This window comes from Anolis carolinensis, chromosome 3, assembly GCF_035594765.1.
Source record: "Anolis carolinensis isolate JA03-04 chromosome 3, rAnoCar3.1.pri, whole genome shotgun sequence".
NCBI lineage: Eukaryota > Metazoa > Chordata > Lepidosauria > Squamata > Dactyloidae > Anolis > Anolis carolinensis.
In genome coordinates, this window is record NC_085843.1 from 81746917 (window position 1) to 81769289 (window position 22373).

Here is a 22373-nt window from a genome sequence, read left to right on the forward strand (position 1 = left end):
TTAGTTATTCATATTGGGATTTTCTGATTTGCAGTTATGGCACCCTCCTCCAGTAAAATAACTGAAAGCCCAGAAAGTTAATAAGAAAAGCACCTACTACTACTGTTTCATCCATCCATTTGTCAAAGTGGACTCTGAGGATATAAAAACAGCTCCAACATTTTATGATGGCAAATAAATTCGTGAAAAATCTGACAATGTGATTTTCTGGATGTGTTTTCTCATGTTGTCTCTCATAGTTGAGGTCTATCTATGATGTCAATTACAGGCCTCTCTCATCTTTTTAAGTGGGAGAATTTGTACAATTGGTATCTGACTAAATACTCCCCCCCCCCCACTGTATACACACACACTTATCCATAAACACACACGGGGAAAGGCTCCCTACTTAGCAAACTGGCAGCTGAAATTCTTCGCACAGGCCTCCCACTAAACTCTGTGACCTGAATTTCAAATAAGCCTACATATAAGGCATCAATATTTTTCCCACCAATAGTGATTTGAAGATTTAAAACCACAGTTATAATGATTTTCACTTTTTTCCCTCTGAAAAAAATCACATTGTTACAGATCTCATTTTATTTCAACAGCTAATTTAGGCAACCAGGAAAGGGTTGCTCTAAGACCCTCTCAATTACCCTTATCGATATCTAAATAAATATATATGCAAATATATATAAACATGCATAAAAAATATGGGTTTGTATATGCCTATTATATATATATATATATATATATATATATATATATATATATATACACACACACACACACACACACACATACACACACACACACGTGTGTATTATATATGTTATATATATATGTGTGTGTATGTGTATATGTATCAATGTATATATGGTTTATATAAGTGCGTGTATGGCCAGGTAGGCCAAAAGTCACAAAGTTTCAATATGTAGTGACTCAGAAGCGAACCGAGGATACAAGTTGTAATGTACTTGAAAACACAAAGTTTTGGTTTTTTTTTTTTTAAAAAAAAACAACAACAACATAGTATTATACTAAATGTCCTTTGACCAGTAGCTGGCCACTTTGGGGAACTCATAGGGAGGAGGGAGCAAGCTTATTTTCTGCTGCCCTGCAGACTAGGACACGGAACAATGGCTTCAAACTACAGGAAAGGAGATTCCACCTGAACCATAGGAAGAACTTCCTCACTGTGAGGGCTGTTCGGCAGTGGAACTCTCTCCCCCAGACTGTGGTGGACTGTGGTGGAGGCTCCTTCTTTGGAAGCTTTTAAGCAGAGGCTGGATGGCCATCTGTCGGGGGTGCTTTGAATGTGATTTCCTGCTTCTTAGCGGGTGGTTGGACTAGATGGCCCATGAGGTCTCTTCCAACTCTACTATTCTATGATTCTATGACTTGGAGTGCCTCTGGTGTTGCTGTAAGAAGGTCCTCCATTGTGCATGTGGCAGGGCTCAGACTGCCTTGTAGTAAGTGGTCTGTGGTTTGCTCTTCTCCACACTCGCATGTTGTGGACTACACTTTGTTGCCTCATTTCTTAAGGTTGGCTCTGCATCTCGTGGTGCGAGAGCACAGTCTGTTCAGCGCCTTCCAAGTCGCCCAGCCTTCTGTGTGCCGAGGAGGGAATCTCTCATCTGACGTCAGCCACTGATTGAGGTTCGGGGTTTTAGCCTGCCACTTTTGGACTCTCGCTTGCTGAGGTGTTCCTGAGAGAATCTCTGTAGACCTTAGAAAACTATTTTTGGATTTAAGGTGTTGGCATGCTGGCTGGTACCAGAACGGAGATGGGCCAGAGATATCAATGCCTAGCGGATGTCAGGTGGTTCAATGCCGACTAAACAGGGAGGGAGGGGAGGGAGGAAATGTGGTGTGTAGACATCCTGTGATGATGCAACATGTCTCATTAAGATCCACATCCACTGTTTTAACGTGGTGAGATGTATTCCACACTGGGCATGTGTATTCAGCCTCAGAGTAGCAAACCACAAGGGCAGATGTCTTCACTGTGTCTGGTTGCGATCCCCAGGTTGTGCCAGTCAGCTTTCGTACAATGTTATTTCTAGCACTCACTTTTTGCTTGATAGTAAAGCAGTGCTTCTTGTGGTGCCACCAGTGGAGTAGTGGGTTAAAGCCTTGTGACTTGAAGGTTGGGCTGCTGATCTGCAAGCTTCCAGGTTCGAATCCCACCCAGGGAGAGGTAAAACATCAAAATATCCAGGCATCCCCTGGGCAACGTCCTTGCAGACGGTGAATTCTCTCACTTCAGAAGCAACTTGCATATTCTCAAGTTGCTCCTGACATGAAAAAAGTGCTTTTTCTAAGTCAGGGCACAGTCCACGGTAACTCCCAAGTATTTTGATGTGCTGCAGTGCTCCAGTGGGATTCCTTCCCAGGTAATCCTCAGAGCTGGAGAGGCTTGTCTGTTTTTATGTAGGAAATAAAAACACATTACCCTTGATGTCAAATCATTTTTTAAAAAACAGTGTTAATATAGAGCAGGCACGGGCAAACTTGGGCCCTCCGGGTGTTTTGGACTTCAACTCCCATAGTAGTGTGAGTTGAAGTCCAAAACACCCGAAGGGCCTAAGTTTTCCCGTGCCTGATAAAGAGAGAGAGGAGCAGAGGAACCCTAACCCGCTAACGGTCCCTTGTTCCACCTTTTCTTTTTTGCCTGAACATTCCTCTAAACAGAATGCGAGCACTGGGTAACGACAACAATGGGCCCTGCGACCCCTCCACCAAAGCCGCATAGCGTCACGCGCGGCTTCCCTCAGGCCAAAGGAACCTCCGGCGGTCCTCCCTATTAAAGGCCGGAGTAGAGAGGGGGCGTGGCCAATCCGCCAACCTTATGAGCATAAGCCCGAGGCTGCCGCGCGCCGAGGCCCCGATGGGGGCGGGGCGTCGAGAGGAAGGCCCCGCCCCTTCCAGCCCAGGCCGGCGCCGAGGTGGGCGTACCTCGAAGCGCGAGCGTCGCCCACTCCCTCGCTGAATATTGATGAGGCGCCTCGCGGAGCGTGCTGTCGTGTCAGCCCGGCGCGCCTCCCGATTGGCCGAAGTCGTGTGTGCGCGGTGACGCGCGTCGCGGCGGTGCGGGTCCCGATTGCTGCAGCCGCTTGTCAGTGTGACGAAGATTGGCACCCAAGGTAAGCGCTGTCACTCAAACCTGCTCCTAGCCAGCCAGCCAAGCAGCCAGCCAGCCATCCATCACGGCGCGCCCGACGCCGCCGCCGCTACTGTGGGCTGTCTTGGCCCAGCCGCGGAAACGGACCCGGGGATGTGGGGCGGGGAAGTCGGGGGGAGGAGAGGCCGACATACGGAACAGCAGGACGGGGGGGGGGGTTGGCTGAGGGGCGTCGGCAGGCAGGCAGGCGCGAGGAAAGGAAAGGAGGGAGGGGGAGGGAGGAAATTTCTGGAACAGCCGTTGCTCTTGAGGGAGGGGGAGGGGGAGTCGGCGGGCGCGCGCGCGCGGCGTGGAACGAAGGTGTCGCGCGCCTCGGGGTAGAGGTTGGAGGAGGGGAGGAGGAGGAAAGAGAAAAGGGCAACAGCTGTTTGTGGCGCGAGCCGACGCGGGGGGGGGGGGGGAGAGGAGAGCGATATTTAAAGGGGCCGCTCTCAGGGACATTCCGATAGACCTGGAGCAGCGGGGAAAGAGACAGCAGCTGCTGCTCCTCTGTCCCCTTCCCCGAGTGCGCCTTCCTTGGGCTCCTTTTTCCCTCAGCCAGCAAGGAAAGGAAGCCAACCCTGAGGGAAAGGCCCTTCCTCCTTCTCATTGCCTTCCCGTTGTTTCAGATTCCCATTTTCACGTGTAAACAAGACATTATGAATTTGAGACGTGCCAAGTCTTACATAATGTGGTTGTGAACAATAAAACATGAGGTGTTTCGCCTCCTTTCCGCCCCCTTTAACATCTATTAGGAATATTTGTGTCTCACGTAAAACTCCTCTCAAAACGGATTAAATGGTGAAGGATTCTGGAGATAATCCACCAAGCATTATTATTATTATTCCTTTGTAATGATTTTTGCGAGGCTAGCTGTGAGTGATCATAAATAATATATATTTGTATATATTTATATTGGAGGCAGCCTGTAACGTCGCACTACCACCCTCTGACAGGAAGAAAAGGCGCGATTCTAAATAACAGGTCGAGCATCCCTTATCAGGATATCAGAAATCACAGTTGTCCAAATGGCTGGCCGAGATAAGAACATTCTGATGGTTTAATGTACATTGATTTTGTTTCATACGTAAAATTATTTAAAAACATTGTACAGTAGACCACTGGTTCCCAACCTTTTTTTGACCAGGGACCACTCTAACATTACTACCAAAAGGATTACGAATCGGTTTTAGGTCAACTTTAGATTCGGTGCTGATTCAGAAAATTGCATTGAATAGACCACATCAGCTCTAGTTTCTGATACAGAACATATGACATCCAGTAGTCACCATTTGCTCACCCATAGAAAGCCATATTTAATAATATAGAGCTGATGTGGTCTAGCCAATGCAATTTTCTGAATCAGCACACCAAATAACCCCAGGGATGTGCCTAAAAATGAAGACACCAAGAAAAAAAACCTTTTGGTTGGACTGTGTGGATTTGTGGATTTTGTTGACACTCGTGTAAAATAGCAGGGAGGGGTTGAGGTTGAAAAAAATACAAAAAGCAGAGTGCAAGACCCAAGAAATTATCCCTGACGGCTTTAATAACAACAACTTTGGGGAAATAAACAGGGTCTTACTAAGGGCTGCTTTCCCATAACTCTTGTGTTTGGAAATGGGAAATAATAATAATAATAAAAAATTGAGGGGACTACAGTGTTCCCTCACTACGCGGTTCACTTTTCGCGGATTCGGTGTTTTGTGGTTTTTCAATAAACTCAAAGACTTATAAAAAATTACAATTGACAGCCTAAGGAAGGGAGGAAGGAGAAGCCAAATGGAGAGAAAAGGAGCCCAAGTGGCAACGGGAGGAGAAGGAGGCGATTTATCAACACACGATTGATTGATAAAGACTTAAAATAGTGTATAACTACTAAAATAATGTATAAATATTAAAATAAATATAGGTCTCTACTTCGCGGATTTTCACATTGCGGGTGGTCCTAGAACCTTACCCCAGCGATAAGTGAGGGAACACTGTAAACAGGGTCTTACAAAGGGCTGCTTTCCCATTACAACTGAGGTGTGGCAATGGGACCTAATAATAATAATAGTAATATTATGACTAACACTGTCTGAATCTTTAGCGCTGATATCAGCATGGAATTTGGTCTGGAAAAATGTTCGACAGTGGCATTGTAGAAGGGAAAAATAATTGAAAGTGAGGGCATAAATATGGCCAAATGATAAAGCGTCACCAGCCAGAGGCCTATAAATGTCTGGGCATACTACAGTTGGACAACATCAAACATGAACATGTAAAAACTGATCAGCAAAGAATACACTCAAAGAGTTAGAAAAAATCTCAAAAGCAAGCTCAATGGAGACAATACCATCAGGGCCATACCTGTCATAAATTGGCATTATAAATTGGATGCAGGTGGAACTGGACAATTTGGACAGAAAAACAAGAAAACTCATGACCATTCATCATTCACTGCATCCTCATAGTGATGTTGACTGGCTATATCTGCCTAGAAGATCTGGTGGCAGAGGACTCTTACAAGTAAAACAAGCAGTCAAAGAAGAAGAACATGCCCTGGGAGAATATGTAAAGGAAAGTGAAGAACCTGCTTTGATTGAAGTCAAAAATCAGAAACTCCTCAAAGCACAACAGAAAGAATCAGTACAAGAAAACTGCACTACAAACTAGAGCTGACAGCTGGCGCAACAGCCTTATATGGACAGTTCCTTGACAAAATTGATAAGAAGACCAGGCTATGGCTCACGAATGCAACACTGAAGAAGAAGACAGAAGGCCTGATTCTTGCAGCCCAGGAGCAAGCAATCAGAACAAATGCAATTAAGGCCAAGATAGAAAAATCAGCTAATGATCCAAAATGCAGACTGTGCAAGGATGCCGCCAAAACTATTGATCATATCCTCAGCTATTGTAAAAGAATCGCACAGACAGACTACAAACAGAGGCACAACTATGTGGCCCAAGTGATTCATTGGAACTTATGTCACAAGTACCACCTGCCAGCAGTAAAGAACTGGTGGGATCAGAAACCTTCAAAGATAGTGGAAAATGAACACGCAAAGATACTGTGGGACTTTTGAATCCAGACTGACAAGGTTTTGGAACAACACGCCAGACATCACAGTTGTGGAAAAGAAAAAAAGTTTTGATTATTGATGTCACCATACCAGGTGACAGTCGAATTAACAAAAAACAACAGAAAAAACTCAGCCGTTATCAGGACCTCAAAATCGAACTGCAAAGGCTCTGGCATAAACCAGTACAGGTAGTCCTGGTGGTAATCGGCACACTGGGTGCTGTGCCAAAAGACCTCAGCTGGCATTTGGAAACAATAAACATTGACAAAATTACGATCTGTTAACTGCAAAAGGCCACCTTACTGGGATCAGCACGCATCATCCAAAAATATATCAGACAGTCCTAAACACTTGTGATTTTGTGATACGAAATCCAGCATATATATCTCGTTTGCTGTGTCATACTATGTCTTTGTGCCAATAATAATAATATAATTACTTTGGGGGACTAAACAGGGTCTTACAAAGGGCTGCTTTCCCATTACAACTCTTGTGTCTGGCAATGGGAGCTAATAATAATAACAACTTTGGGGGATTAAACAGGGTCTTACAAAGGGCTGCATTCCCGTTACAACTGAAACATTGGCTTCAAACTACAGGAAAGGAGATTACACCTGAACATCAGGAAGAACTTCCTCACTGTGAGAGCTGTTTGGCAGTGGAACTCTCTCCACCGAACTGTGGTGGAGGCTCCTTCTTTGGAGGCTTTTAATCAGAGGCTGGATGGCCATCTGTCGGGAGTGCTTTGAATGCGTTTTCCTGCTTCTTGGCAGGGGGTTGGACTGGATGGCCCATGAGGTCTCTTCCAACTCTACTATTCTATGATTCTATAAACTGATGTGGCAGTGGGAGCCGATAATCATAATAGTTACTTTCGGAAACTAAACAGGGTCTTACAAAGGGCTGCTTTCCCATTACAACTGATGTGTGGCAATGGGAGCTATTAATAATAATAACTTTGTGGGACTAAACAGGGTCTTACAAAGGGCTGCTTTCCCATTACAACTGATGTGAGGCAATGGGAGCTAATAAAAATAATAGTTACTTTGGGAAGCCTCCTAAGGCCAAGAAAGCGCTGGCGAGTGCAACTGCCTTCTTTCTTTCCCTCACACGTGCTGCTAGGTCCTGGCCTGGGAAGCCTCCCATGGCTGAGAAAGCACTGGTGATGGAAATGCGCTGGCATCTCCTTCCTTCTCTCCCTCTCCTTCTCTTTTTCGCTCTCCAATGGCGGCACACACCCTCAAAGCCAATTTTCCCTGCATGTCTCATGGACCTTATTTTTAGGTCTCATGGCCCACGAGTCAGAAATCACAATTGTCCAAATGGGTGGCTGATATAGGACCATTTTTGCTTTCTGATAGTATAACGTACATTGATTTTGTTTCATACATAAAATTATTAAGAACATCATACAATATACTCTCAGATATCCAGAATTCAAGCAACTGGCAAAAAAATTGAAGAAATAATACTGTACATTTTAAAAACTTTTAAACTATTTTTATAAAACAGTAAAATTGTTACATCAGGTTAGTTAGATTAAGTTAGGTTTGTCTTCACTTGTCTTCATTTGCTTTTGATTACTGTATTTCAATATTAATGTCAAGTTAATACCGAGATTATGGTATAGTATGGAGTGCAGTATTAGTTTACCTTATTTTTAACAGTGACCCACAAGCAACTAGAAACTACATTCAGCATCTACTAGTCGTCATGGGTACTGGTTAACTGGGAGTCTACTGTATTCAGCCTATGGGTATGTGGTGTATATGAAACATAAATGAATTTTGTAGTTTATGTAAGTACAGTAGAGTCTCACTTATCCAAGCTAAACGGGACGGCAGAAGCTTGGATAAGCAAATATCTTGGATAATAAGGAGGGATTAAGGAAAAGCCTATTAAACATCAAATTAGGTTATGATTTTACAAATTAAGCACCAAAACTTCATGTTATACAACAAATTTGATAGAAAAAGTAGTTCAATACGCAGTGATGTTATGTTGTAATTACTGTATTTACGAATTTAGCACCAAAATATCATGATATATTGAAAACATTGACTACAAAAATGGCTTGGATAATCCAGAAACTTGGATAAGCGAGGCTTGGATAAGTGAGACTCTACTGTATTCCAAATTCTGGTCCCAAGCATTTCTGATAAGGGAGATTTGAGCTGATGCAAGCAACATGTTAACAACTCATCTCAGAACAGATTATCTCTTGTAATACTTTCCAAGTTTTAGTGTTCAGATTTGGTTTAAAAAATCCCATGGAATAAAACCAAAAAATCCAAACAGGCAGTCTCCGAGTTACAAACTTCTGACTTATAAATGACTCCTAGTTACAAACGGGAGTGAGACAACAAGAAGTGAGAGAAATCTACCCCTTGGAAGGGAAATTCACCCTGAAAGAGTTATCATGAGAAAATGGTGTCCCCACTAAAGCTTTATCACCAATCCTTGTTTCCACAACAAGCCATTTTTTTCAAAATCCAATTCTCACAGGAACAGAAAATCAGGTTAAATCTTCTGAATAGGAGCACAGACAGCAAAACAAACATCACAGGAGTGTTAACCCTTCCCTATGTTATCCAAAGCTAAGAAATACATATTTTGGAGGGATTTACACTTACACAATGTACCACTTCTGACTTACAAACAAATTCAACTTAAGAAAAAACCTACAGAACTTATCTTGTTTGTAACTTGCTTGTATACATACAGTATATAAAAATCAAAATTTGTATGTTTGTACCACAAAGGCTCCTATGTAGCTGAATGGATCTGGACCAAACTTGGCACACATGTCCATCATTACCCAAAATAAAATAATTGAGGTATTTCAACTGTAAAATAATATAAAATGAAGTATATAGATTGAAAGAATTTGCTATTGGTCTATAGGTATGTATGCACGTAGTGCTTAGATGCAACTGCATGAGGACAATATATATAGATAGAAAGCATTAGCTACTGACAGACAAGATGGCATCCACACAATGGGGGCTACAACACAGCCTTCAAGGCCACAGTTGGGTTATCAACCCCATAAGGATTTGTATTTCGAAAAGTGTTGACTGTGCCTTGCTCTGTGGTTGAGAGACTGTGACTTCCAAGAAAAGGTTGGGTGAAAGAAAACACAGGAAAAGGGTGGAAATTATGAGGGACTGGAATTAAGAAACAAATGAAGAAAATTGTAGGGGGAGGACAAAAAAATTGAGGAACGAAAGAACACAAGAGAAAAGAAAGAAGATAAATGAAAGGAAAGAGAAAAGGACAAGGTGTGTGAGAGGAAGGAAGGAAAGGATCCATAAACAAAATGGGAACCCAGGCAATGCTGGGTATATATGCTAGTAAATTATAAAGCTCAACTACCTTGTTAAACTTTAAAAACCTGTGAAATTAAGAAATTTTCCTGTTCCTTTGTTCACTTCTTTTTGAGAAACCAAGGGAACAATCCATGATGTAAATTCTGCAATGCCAGAATTTCAAGAAAGCACAGATATTTCAAAGCTATGCAGAAATCTAAACATTCAGTGCTCAGAATAATTTTCGTATCGATCATGTCTTGGAGGTACAGTTGTTCCAAACTAAATCAAAAAGGTGAAGAATATTGTATGAAACCAATTTGATTTGGAAGCAAAGACAAGAAAGGTAGAACTTTCACATTTTTAATCACAGTAATGTAACAAACTTGCATGACTTTGCTAATTTTGTATTATTTGTTTTGGTTACACAGAAGGGAAAAGAACTATGCAAAATATTGAATCTCGACCCTCTACCACATAAATATTGTTCATCAGTTCTCCCATAACTGTCAAAGTCTCAGAAAAAATGAGCTACACACTTTTCATGCATATCTGCAAACCTGAAAACAAGATTCATGTAATTTTATAGGAGAGTGAAGATTCTTAGGATGTCAAATAGCTGCCTTAAATCCAAACATGGGAAAATAGTAGATTATAAATTTAATACATACTGGTAATAGAATTCTTTATAAGGTGTAACAGGAAGTACAGTATATGGAGTCCTGGCTATAGGTTTACTAAACTTTGAAATTTCTGTTCTTGATACATGGAGTCTAAAACTCAGACTTTGCCCCCAATAAGACTGGCCATTGGTCAGGGATTTTAGAAGTTGAAGTCCAAAATGTCAGAAGTCTGAGCGTCTAAGAATTGGTATGCAAATCTAGCTCAATTCAGCCTGGCAGACAATCGGGGGAAATACTTGAAAGTATATTTCTGTGATACTTAGGAATTAGTGTCATACTACTATTGCTGACATGCTCATAGGTTTAATGACACAAAAAGTATCATTATTAGATTTTCACATCTTTTTGTCTTAAGGTCAGTAATGCAGAATTCATTAGGAACATTAATGGTTAAATGATTGTCTCTTGGACTTTATTTCTGGTGTTCAGTAAGCAGTAAGTGCATAATTGTGCCTTTTACATCAAACAAATATAGGTTTGCAAGATTAAAATTCTAGAAAGAAGACAAAAGAAACAAGGAACTAGTTCAGCACAACGGGAGTCATGTTAAATAAGTATTCAAATTGCTTATTCAATTACTGATTTATTCAGTAATGATTCAAAAACAATTTGTCCATAGGCTGATTTCAATGTCCTAGTTTCCTGTTTATTAAAATGTATCCTTTATTCAGGATTTGTCCTCATTTTTTTCAAAGCACGTTTAATTGCAGATAAACAGAAACTCATCTCATAAGTATTTGAGGCAGTGTCATTTTATATTATAACTGACTTGAAATGACCCCTAATTTGGACTGCCATTGTTTCTTCGTCTCAAAGTTTCAGATATAAAATCGTACTACATATTTTGATATTAATAATGAAATCTGGAATATATACAGAAAGTATGAAACAATTCTAAAACTGTTCTGTGTTGATATTTCTGGGACTCAGGGTGCGTCTACACTGTAGAATTATAGGTAAGGTTAAGATTCACTGTGAGTAGATGACAATAAGAATACAGTGTGATCCCCATATCTACATATTCGATATCTATGCTTTTACTTACCCATGCCCCAAAAATATCTTCCCTGAAGTGTTTGGGTTCCTCTCTTGGTCTTCCAGTGTGAACTGTGGTATGCTTCCAGCCCAAGTTTAGTCAAAAGATAGGGTTCACTATTATCCACAGATATGGTATATACAGAAGGTCTAAGAATGTACCTCCTTTGGATACTGAGACATACTATACTGGTCTGGTCAAGATTCATTGCGATCAAGTGTTTTTCTTTATTGTGTGCCTTAGGGTTATTTCTGATTTATTGTGACCATAGGGCAACCCTATCATAGGGTTTTCTTGGTAAGATTTCTTCAGAGTGGGTTTGCTGTTGCCCTCTTCTCAGAATGAAAGAATGCGGTCTTCCCAAGGTCACCCAGTGGACTTCCATGGCCAGTAGGGATTGAAACCCTGATCTCCAGTCATAGAGTGCATCTACACCATAGAATTAATGCATTTTTACAATACTTTTAACTGCCATGGCACAGTGCTATGGAATCCTGGGAGTTATAATTTTGTGTGGTACTAACATTCTGGCAGAGAAGGCTAAAGACCTTTTAAAACGATAGCTCCGTAATTCCATAACATTGACTGATGGCAGTTAAAGTGGTGGCAAACTGCATTATTTTTTACAGAGTAGATGCACCCATAGTCCAGTGCTCAAATCACTACCAATAAAAAGTGAATCAGGGTCATCAATAAAAGGTAAAAGTATGGCTTCTTATTTATTATTTGCTTATTGCTTATTATTATTATTTTATTTAGAGTATTTATATTCTGCTCTTTGGTCACAGGTTTTCAGGGTGGTTTACTCTGAAAGGTTGAGAAAGGCTATCTTAGGGTCCTTCCAGACAGGCCCTATAGCCCAGGATCTGAACCCAGGTTTTCTGTTTATGCTAGATTATCTGGCAATGCAGACTCAAAAAATCCAGTTTAAAGCAGAAAACCTGGGATCAGATCCCGGGATATAGCTTATCCGAGTTTTATTTACCATATATGCTCATGTATATGACAAGGGTAGGTTTTTGGTGCCAGGCTTTTGATATGATCCATGGATAAGCCGAGGTCATTTTGTGAAGAAAGGAAGACACCCATGCTGCCTTGGGGAGTCGGTCTCCCCCTGGCTGTTGCTGCTGCCATTTCCCTGCCCAGCATTCAAAAAAAGCAGAAGTGGTATCATGTCGTGAAGCGACTCAGATGATCCTTTGTTGTCCGAGTATGATGGTCCTCCAAGTGTAGTGTTTTGCCGGTGGACACATAGGTGACTGTAGAGCCTTATTTTTGACCCGCATGTTCTTCCACTGTTAGGACGTCGGTTTCCAGGTGGGAGGTGGTCCCAGTCAGAGTTGGCTTGACACGCCTTCCTCTTGGCACGTTTCTCCCTTTTGCCCTCCATTCGTGCCTCTTCAAATTCCACAGCACTGCTGGTCACAGCTGACCTCCAGCTGGAGTGCTCAAGGGCCAGGGCTTCCCAGTTCTCGATGTCTATGCCACAGTTTTTAAGGTTAGCTTTAAGCCCATCTTTAAATCTCTTTTTCTGTCCACCAACATTCCATTTTCCATTCTTGAGTTGGGAGTATAGTAACTGCTTTGGGAGACTGTGATTGGGCATTCAGACAAAGTGACCAGTCCAGTGGAGTTGATGGCGTAGGAGCATCACTTTGATGGTAGTGTTCATTGCTTCTTCCAGAACACTGACATTTGTTCTTCTGTCTTCCCAAGAGATTTGCAGGATTTTTCAGAGGCAATGCTGAAAGTAGTATGGATCAGTGCTTCTTTTAGGTTCTCCCGGGATGAACTAAACTGTTGCTTTCACTGCTGTACTCAGAAAATGAGATGGTTCCTTTTTTTCATAAGGTTAAGGGATGGTAGTCACATTGACCCGTTGATAAGTCGACCCAAGTTTTTTGGCTTGATTTTTTTTATCTAAAATTCCTAGACTTATACATGAGTACATAGGGTATTTATACCACATTCTCCCAGAACAGCTTACAAATTGTTAATTTGACAGTTCTCTATCCTCAGGTTTACAATCCTAATAAATGTGACCCCCAAGGAAAAGGGAATGGCCATCGAGGTGGGGGGTGGTGGTACTTAAGTCCAGCAGATGATGCCTCTTTTTCTTCTTCTGAGGCCAGGCCAGGGCAGTGGCAGCTCCCCTCAACCTCTGTGCCTATCAGGTGGGAGGAAGGCATTCCTTATTGGTAAGAAATCACTTGCAGTATAGTTTTTCTGTTAGTCTGCTATTACATACATATTCATTACATGCAAATGTCTGTTATCAACATAGTGTAATCAGAAATATAATTGAAATTGTGATAATTCTAATTATGCAAGTTGTTTCAAGGTTTTACTAAAGCTAAAGCTCCACACCTCAACTTACGTGTCACTGAAGTTACCTGCATTACTTAAAATTAAGGTTGCAAATGATGAAATAAGTTGAATAATTCTGTTATAGGATAAAAAATATTTCCTATTTACTCGAATCTAATGCTCACCTTTTTGGGCAAAATGACCTCATCAAAATTGGGGTGCACATTAGATTCACACCATATGGTAATCCTAGTGTTGAGCTGAAGGAAAAGGGCAAGCTTCTTTATGAACTGCTCTCTTTGAGGCATCTCATCTCATTTAAGGGCCATGGCTCAATACTACGCGATCCTGGGAATTGTAGTTTAGTGAGGCACCTATATTCTTTGGCAAATAAGGCTCAAGTCCTTATAAAACTACACCCCCCACGACTCCATAGCATTGCACCAAAGCAGTTAAAGTGGATTCATTCTACAGCAGAGTTACATCCCAAGCTTTGGTGCCCTTAACACTTTTGTTTTTAAAGAAGGAGTTCTAATCAGGCAGCAACTGTAATGCATACTTTTTTTGCCAAATGACTAACAGTTCCTTATTTGCTGCTGCGTGTCACATTAGTGAGCTAAATACTTTTTTTGGTTTCAGGATTTTGAAAATTGGGGTGCGCATTAGATTCAAAGACATTAAACTCAAGTAAATATGGTTATTCCCTGTTGGATTACAAAAGTGTTCTAGGTTTTGGAGATATGGCTGAAAATTGTCATATTTAGACAATTGGTTCAAGTATTATTTGGGCATGTTATATTTAGGGGCCCTTTCTTAGTTTATTTTTTAGACCTCCTGCATTTTTTCCTGATAACCCCCCCCTCCTTCCCAGTGTCCCATGAACACAATCAGCCAATTCTTTTGCTATGTGTTATTTTGGTATCAGCATGGTCTTTCCCTTTCCCCTTCAAATCTAAATGACTTATTTAACTGTTCATATGATGAGTATGTCCACTGAGATTTCCAAAATATCAGTAACTACAGAGGGATGCAGCATACTTCTGGGAGAGTTGTTACAGAGATACAGTTGTGATTTTATCCACAATCATCTGAATATTACGTTGTGGGAACAGAATCTGGTCCTAATCATGTTGACTTGGAAGTAAGCCTTATTGCTTTCAATCTTAGAATTGCAGTCCATGAAAATAGCAAGACATCTCATATCTTCAAGGGAAGCTGAAGAACCTGAAACTTGGAAGCACTCGGAAGACTTGGAAGAAGCAAATTGGCTACATGAAGACCAGTCATTATTCTTTGATGCCAACTGTTGATCAGTTGATCTAGAGTTTGAATATTCTCAAACTCTACTATAATTTTGGAATTAAAGAGGTTTTAAAGATGGAAAAGTATAAAGGTATATCTTCTTATAATAAATACTGTACTTGTGTTTGCTGTGTTTTGCAGTAAATAGATTAGGATTTAATTAAAATAAGTGTGTGAAATCTGTCTATAATTGAAAGATGAGAATATATTGCTGGATCTTTTTTTGTTCCTAGGAGTTCTTCCTATACAGTTTTGATTGTGTAGTCAAGCAAATCAGACTTTTCTATGCTTGTATCGGAAAAGATAAATGATTACAAGGCAAAACACCTCAAATATTGTTCATCAGATGGAACTTCACCTAGCAGTTTAGATCTTCTTATAGCAACACCAGAGGCACTCAAAGTGGTCAGCTTCTGGTCAAAGGAAATTTAGCATAATGACAAGTTTTTAACTTTGTGGTTTTTTATGCATTATAGTTGTGTTCTCAATTTACTTCTGACATGATAAATAAGTAGACATAAACTGGATTAGGACCAAATTAAATTTTTCATGTATAAAGAATCTCCATTTACGTCCTCTTGTATAATTCCTGTGTTTTCTGAAATTATTTTCTCGTATGAAGTACTTATTTTCTTAATGTATCTTCAGAAGAAGTGTATGCTTGCATCTGTGGATTGACTTGCACATGTAAACTACCTGCATGTTTCATCCATAAAAGTCCTTCTGTGTGAAATGTGTTGTACACAGACACACTCTATAATAGTTTCTAAAATGCTCTTACTTTACTCTGCATATATACGAAATGGACAATGTGAAACAATGAGCAGATCATGACTCACGGATTAATCAACCCTTTAAGTCAGTGGTTCTCAACCTGTGGGTCCCCAGATGTTTGGCCTTCAACTCTCAGAAATGCTAACAGCTGTTAAACTGGCTGGGATTTCTGGGAGTTGTAGGCCAAAACATCTGGGGACCCACAGGTTAAGAACCACTGCTTTAAGTAATAAAAGAGAATGTCCATGTATATGTGAGGTATAACGCAGAAAGCTGTGTGTATAAACTATGAATGTGGTAACATACACAGAAGACTGCGTTCTATGTGAGATGCTCAGTTAATTTATTGTTATTATTCACTGATATATCCATTGGGCAATTTTATTTTGTTTTGCGACCACCAATGTTAAAGTTGCATTCAAAATCCCCTTGTGTGCTATGTGAGCACCAAATAGCTATTTTTCAGTAGGTATATTGTGAAAAAAAAACCAAAATATTATCTTGATCACATAAAGGTTTGTCTTAATACTTTTCAATGTCCTATTCATTTGGTAATTTTGGCTTTTCTGGGTTTTTTTTGCTGTTTTATTTTTATGAATGAAATCACATACACTTTATATACAAATTGTGCCAATAATCTGTGTAATTAAGTTGTGTATTATATTGGCAATTTCTGCAGATGTTGGTCATGAGAATCTTAAGTTCCTTTTTTCAAATGAGATTTAAATATTATCAGTGTTTGTCCAAAAGTTCTGGAAGGGGCGTGCTTGAAATCATACAGGTGATGTAGAAAATATATCTTAAGCATATTTACATTATTTCTGCAGCAGCAAAAAAGAGTTTTAAACAAAGTTCTCATTCTATAATGTGTTTAACCTTTTTGCTTTTTCCTATAGAAAAATTGAACTAAGATGTGAAGATTTAACTTTGTAAGAATCCTCAGTAACCATGATGGCAACGCAGACATTAAGCATTGACAACTATCAAGATGGGCAGCAAGTATGAACATTTTCTTTTTTAAATGCACCATTTTATAATAGCACAAATCTTTTAATTAACTATAGTACACGAGATTTTAGTCTACGTACACCTTGTTTATAGAACCAGTTGGTGGCTGTTATTTTTATATGGCACACGAGCCATGCCAATAGGTTGCATGTACCAGTTCCTTTTTAATGCCTTTTGTAGAAATCTGGAGTAACTGATTTTAAAGCAGTAGGGCGCATTTGAGGTCGATTAGTTTGGAATATAGGAAGTGAGACAGTTTATCCATTCTAGCTCAACACTATTTACTGTGAATAGTTACACCTTTCTAGGTTCTCAACCAAAGTTCTTTTCCATTATCTGTTACTTGGTCATTTTAACCTTAGATGCAAGAAATAATCCACTACACATGAAACTTATATTCTTTCACTACGCTATGACCCCTTCTGAACATTATTGAATTAAGTGGGCTGTATTTTTGTTTTCACACATTACCTCCAACTAACCATATCTTTGGCTCCTACTTTTTCCCTCACAAACCCTATAATTTGTTGAATAAACGATGCATTCTTAATTATGGTCTCTATACATCACACATACTATTTTTTGCACAGAGCTTTGTTTCCAATATTTTATTGCTAAATTTAGTTCTAAAGATAGCCCGAATATCAAAAATGCTTTCTATTGTTAGTCTTAAAACCATGTTTTCTTGTCTTTAGAATATTGGGGTTGACAATTATGTCAATGTTAAACACTGGATATGAGAAAATTCTTTCTGCAACATAAATACTAAATAAAATACTAAATGAAAACATTTATCATTAATTATGTAATTTGCTCATTAAAACATTAGTATTGTATGAGGTAAAGGAGGCACTGGCGCTGGATGATTCTGGCTGAAGGCGGTCAAATGCAGCTCAGGAAGGCTTTGAATTGGGCTACAGGTTAACAAAATGTGGCAAAACCAGAGGCTTGTCTCTGGGCGAGTCAGACAGGGTTTAAATTTGAAACAGATAGGGTTTGGCTTTGACAGCCACAATGTGGTTTTGATAGAGAAAGAGACATTTGACACAGTGGGATTTTGGATTTCAGAGACAGAACTGTTAATCAGAAGGGAAAACTGATTCTTGTATTGTGGAGCAATTAAATAATTTCTAAAGGTTCATGTGCTGTCTTACTGTGTTTTAATAAACTGACATTTGTTATTCCCTTTTTAAAATGTCTCTGGTTGGCTCTATCAAGCATCATAAAGAGTCAGCCCATACATACCTATGATAAAGAACTCACATAACAACAACATGGCTACAGGTCCACAGTTAAGGGATGATGCCCTGAAACTCAATTCAGAAAGAGATTAAGTTGGGAAACAAGGACATGGGGAGTGGCAGGATTCAAAGGGCTGGAACTATAGGGCCAACCTGGGAGAAGGGATCTGTCACAAATAAGCTATGGGATTTACAGAAAATAGCTTGGAGCTTGCCACTGTTGATTTTAGAAGTATCTACTTTGTTATATGCCCCTGGTGCCGCAGTAGGTTAAACTGCTGAACTGCTGAACTTGCTGACCGAAAGGTCTGCGGTTCGAATCTGGGGAGCGTGGTGGGCTCCCGCTGTTATCCCCAGCTTCTTCCAACCTAGCAGTTTGAAAGCGTGCAAATGTGAGTAGATCAATAGATACTGCTCCGGCGAGAAGGTAACGATGCTCCATACAGTCATGCTGGACACATGACCTTGGAGATGTCAGCTTAGAAATGGAGATGAGCACCAACCCTCAGAGTCGGACACAACTAGACTTAATGTCAGAGGAAAAGCTTTACCCCTACCTTGTACTTTGTTATCGGTTCCTTTAAACTACCAGGTTGGAAAGGCTTTTTAAAACCATAGAATTTCATTTTACCAGTTGCCTTAGTTCAGTTTGTCCCTCATCTACATCACTTTTCCTTTCCAGTCCCACCAACACATGTACTTCAATAACTCTTTAAATGCCTTATTTGTTAGAGATTAGTAAGGAGTGATTTTTTCGGAGCACTGATCCATTTCAAATACAACAGTCAACATCATAGACGATCCCTCATGGCTGAGTATGATTGCCTTCCAAGTGTAGTCTTGGTGGTGGGTCCATAGGTGACTGTAGAGATCTATTCTGGAACCACATATTCCTTTGCAGTGAGACCATCGATTTCGTGATGGAAGGCTTGGTGCATCTTCTTCTTGACACGTTTCTCCCTTCTGTCCTTCATTCATGGCTCTTCAAATTCCACAACACTGTTACAGTTGACCCCCAGTTAGAACACTCTAGGGCTAGAACTTCCCAGTTCTCGGTGTCTATGCCACAATTTTTAAGGTTAGCTTTAAGCCCATCTTTAAATCTTTTTTGCTGTCCACCAACATTCTGTTTTCCATTCTTGAGTTGAGAGTAGAGTAACTACTTTAAGAGATGGTGATGGAGCATTTGGACAACGTGGCCAGTCCAGCAAAGTTGATGGCAGAGGATAATCGCTTCAGTACTGGTGGTCTTTGCTTCTTCCATAACGCTGACATTTGTCCTTCTATCTTCCCAAGAGATTTGCAGGATTTTTCGGAGGCAATGCTGATTGAATATTTCCAGAAGTTGAGAGTAATGTCTGTAGACGGACCACATTGCACAGGCGTAGAAAAGAGATGGGAAGACGCTAGCTATATAAACAAGCATCTTGGTATTCCTACGAATGTCCCAATCCTTAAGCACTCTCTGCTTCATTTGAAAAATGCTGGACCCGCAGAGCTGAGACGGTGTTGTATTTTGCTGTCAATGTTGACTTTTGTGGATAGGTGACTGTCAAGGTAGCGGAAAATGGTCAACGTTTTCTAACATTACACCATTAAGCTGAATTTCTAGCATTGCGGAAGGATTGGTTAGTGCCTGCTGTAGAGCACTTCGGTTTTCTCCATGTTTAGTGAGAGACCAAGATTTTTGTATGTTTTTGCAAATAGTGTCATCCTTGAAGTCCCCTGGGATATTCTTGGTCACCCACACTTTTTCAATGGACTGGTGGTGTTGTTGTTTCAGCTCAGGTCTGCCCTTCTTTAAAGATTTCAACAGGGATTCCTTCAGGTCTGCTGCCTTTGTTGTTTTTTAATTGCCTGATGGCTTTGCTGACTTCCAAACTAGGCAATGCTGCAAGCTCAACAATAAACAGATAGTTAGTAAGGTTGATCAGTGAATAAAGAGTGGAGGAATTTTAATCTGTTTTTTTCAAGTCTTTGAGCATATGTAGAACATTAGTTTTCTGCCTACCCACTCCCAATCAAGAAGATCAGTGGTAGAGCAGAAGTTTTGCATGCAGGAGTCAGGATCCCAAATATATTCTATGACCAAAAATACCCCCCCCCCAAAAAAACCCCAAAAAAAACCCCACCAAGTCCACTCCCCTGTGCATCTATCTTCCCTTACCTGTATAATAAAAATGAGTGGAGGAGGAGAAGGAAGAAGAGAAACCAAAAGAGAAAAAATGAGGCAATAGGTTTGAGTAGTAATTATTCAGTAATCTAGCACTGTATAATACACTAAAGAATTACAAAAAGGTTCCTTCCTTCCATACTAGAATTTCTTCTGAGTCAGCAGACCTTTCAGTTTTAGTGACTGTGACAGAGAAAGAGAGACCCAAACTCTAAAAATTTCTACCATACTCAATCATTAAAGCATTTTAAAAACTTTGGTGTTAATTTGGGAATCTAGATAATTATCAAAATCCCTATAATATTAATGAATTGATAATTGATTAAGTTAATTCCAATATCTTGTAGCAACCATAAAAATGTTTGAATACCTGTGGCCATAGATGAATTTTAGTGGATAGCTTGTGTTTGGGATCTGTTGAAAATATGCTAGTGTAATGTGCTTGCTATTTCAAGTGTTTACATTAACTAGTGAAGGCCTGTTGATTTTCCAGTGCAGATGATTTTTGTGGTATTTTTGGACATCTGGAAACTATTTGCAGTGCCATCCTCTGCACATCTACTCCATTTTTATTAAGCTCAGTTGCACTTACTCCTAAGTTAGTTGTATGGAGCTGCACTTCAAGTTCAGTTTGTTTAGACTCAGATTCTTCAGAAATCCCACAGACAGCATGTGTGTAAATGGCTAACTGCCCATTCATTTTGTATTGTCTTTAATGCTTCCATTTTCTGTGTTGGCTAGCATCCTAACAGAATTTAATTTAAGCACTTCACAAAATCAATGTTTCTTATGTCTTCCCCTCCCTCTGGCTCCAGCAAACACCCTGCGATCCATCTCATATTGTGTAGGACTTCTCTCCCTTCCAAAAGACTCTCGGGAGTGCACAGGAGGCGATTGGGGGGAAAGAGGTTAATACAATTTTCTTCCATAAAATAACTTACATAAATTTATATTGGGATTCAAGGTATAGCTGTTATTTTGGCCTTTTATATTTTTAGGTTAGCGGATGTAGTATTTTTTGAGAGCGTGAATTATGAGTGAAAATGTGTAATTTTCAAGGAGAAGGCAATAGTCCTTCAAGCTATACATGTTCTTTCAGAGCAGACAAAAATATGGTACAGATCTACATTAGATATTCTTATGTATCCCCAGGCAGCAGAGGGGGGAGAAGATATCACATGATAATAATCCTACGACTAAACTGTGATAATAATTTTTGGCTCAGACGTATCTGTATCAAAAGCTCTTTATCATATATAAGAAAGCCATTATTTATATTCAGCACAAAAACAAGCTAAGTGAAAAAATCTGTATTAAATAATTAAACACCTAAAAATGAAACTATGATTTCTGTAGCTCTTTTCTTTGCAGTGTACTAAAAAACTGTGTGTATTCCTCCGTTTTTGTCTTATAACTCACTCAGAAAGTTCCACTTAACGTTTTGGTAAATTGGTAACACACAGAGAGACATGTAGTGATAATTTGTTTCTATCGCATTTGTGGGATTTAAATTTTAAGTGTGTGATACTGCATCTTGAGTCTTCTTCATTTTTAAAATGTTTACTGCTGAGAAAGAAATGATGTTAATTTTCATTGATGCACAACGTTAGATTATATTTGTTGGGTGTTTTAAGATTCTTTTTACTCTGCTGGGAACCAAGCATTTTTGTAATGGCAACATAATCCTAGTGTGTTTGTTTGGACATCAGTCCTGTTGACCCTGTTCACGTGTAATAATAAGCCATAAAACAGCAATAACTGTACATTGGTTACAAGCATTAAACTAGGTTACATTTTTCAATAGCTTTTACTTAAAACAAAACTCAGTAATTCGTTTTACATTAGAATCCATGATTAGGTTAGATTTACATTTTTATTTGTTTGTGAATCCTATCTAACAGGGGTTCTCAAACGTTTTAAGCGAAGGGCCGGTTCATGGTCGCCCAGTCAGTTTGGGAGGGGGGGACGGGGACTATAGTTTGAAAAAAAATGAATGAATTCCTATGCTCATTACACATATCTTATTTGTAGTGCAAAAAACCATGAAAGAGCAATACAATATTTAAAATGGAAGAACAATTTGAACCAACATAAATTTACCAGTATTTCAATGGGATCTGCTTTTGACTGATAAGATAGACAAGTTAATGAGAATTGTTGTGTGCCTTCAAGTACACAAGTTTAGAGTAGGGGCCAGATCATTGACTTTGGAGGGCCGCATCCAGCCCATGAGCCTTAGTTTGGGGACCCCTGCTATCTAGTTTGTTGGAGAAGAAACAAGTAGATCCTGCCTGAAGTTAACGCAACCTATAAACCCAGGAGGGAACTGTG

General features: G+C 39.9%; 1 protein-coding gene across 6 annotated transcripts in view; it reads left to right on the forward strand.

Annotated features, from left to right (window-relative positions):
• The first annotated feature begins 2919 nt into the window (after positions 1-2919).
• Positions 2920-22373, forward strand: part of pknox1 (PBX/knotted 1 homeobox 1) — a 55623-nt gene continuing 36169 nt past the window's right edge. The window contains exons 1-3 of one of the 6 annotated variants that reach the window (XM_062975151.1): positions 2920-3128; positions 14712-14937; positions 16517-16619. In XM_062975151.1, the coding sequence (XP_062831221.1) occupies positions 16569-16619 (51 nt within the window). In that variant the 5' untranslated portion in view covers positions 2920-3128; positions 14712-14937; positions 16517-16568. Of the gene's footprint in view, positions 3129-12067; positions 13436-14711; positions 14938-16516; positions 16620-20857; positions 20951-22373 lie in introns of those variants that run through there. The other 5 variants (XM_003218981.4, XM_062975153.1, XM_062975154.1 and 2 more) reach the window with 5 other exon arrangements.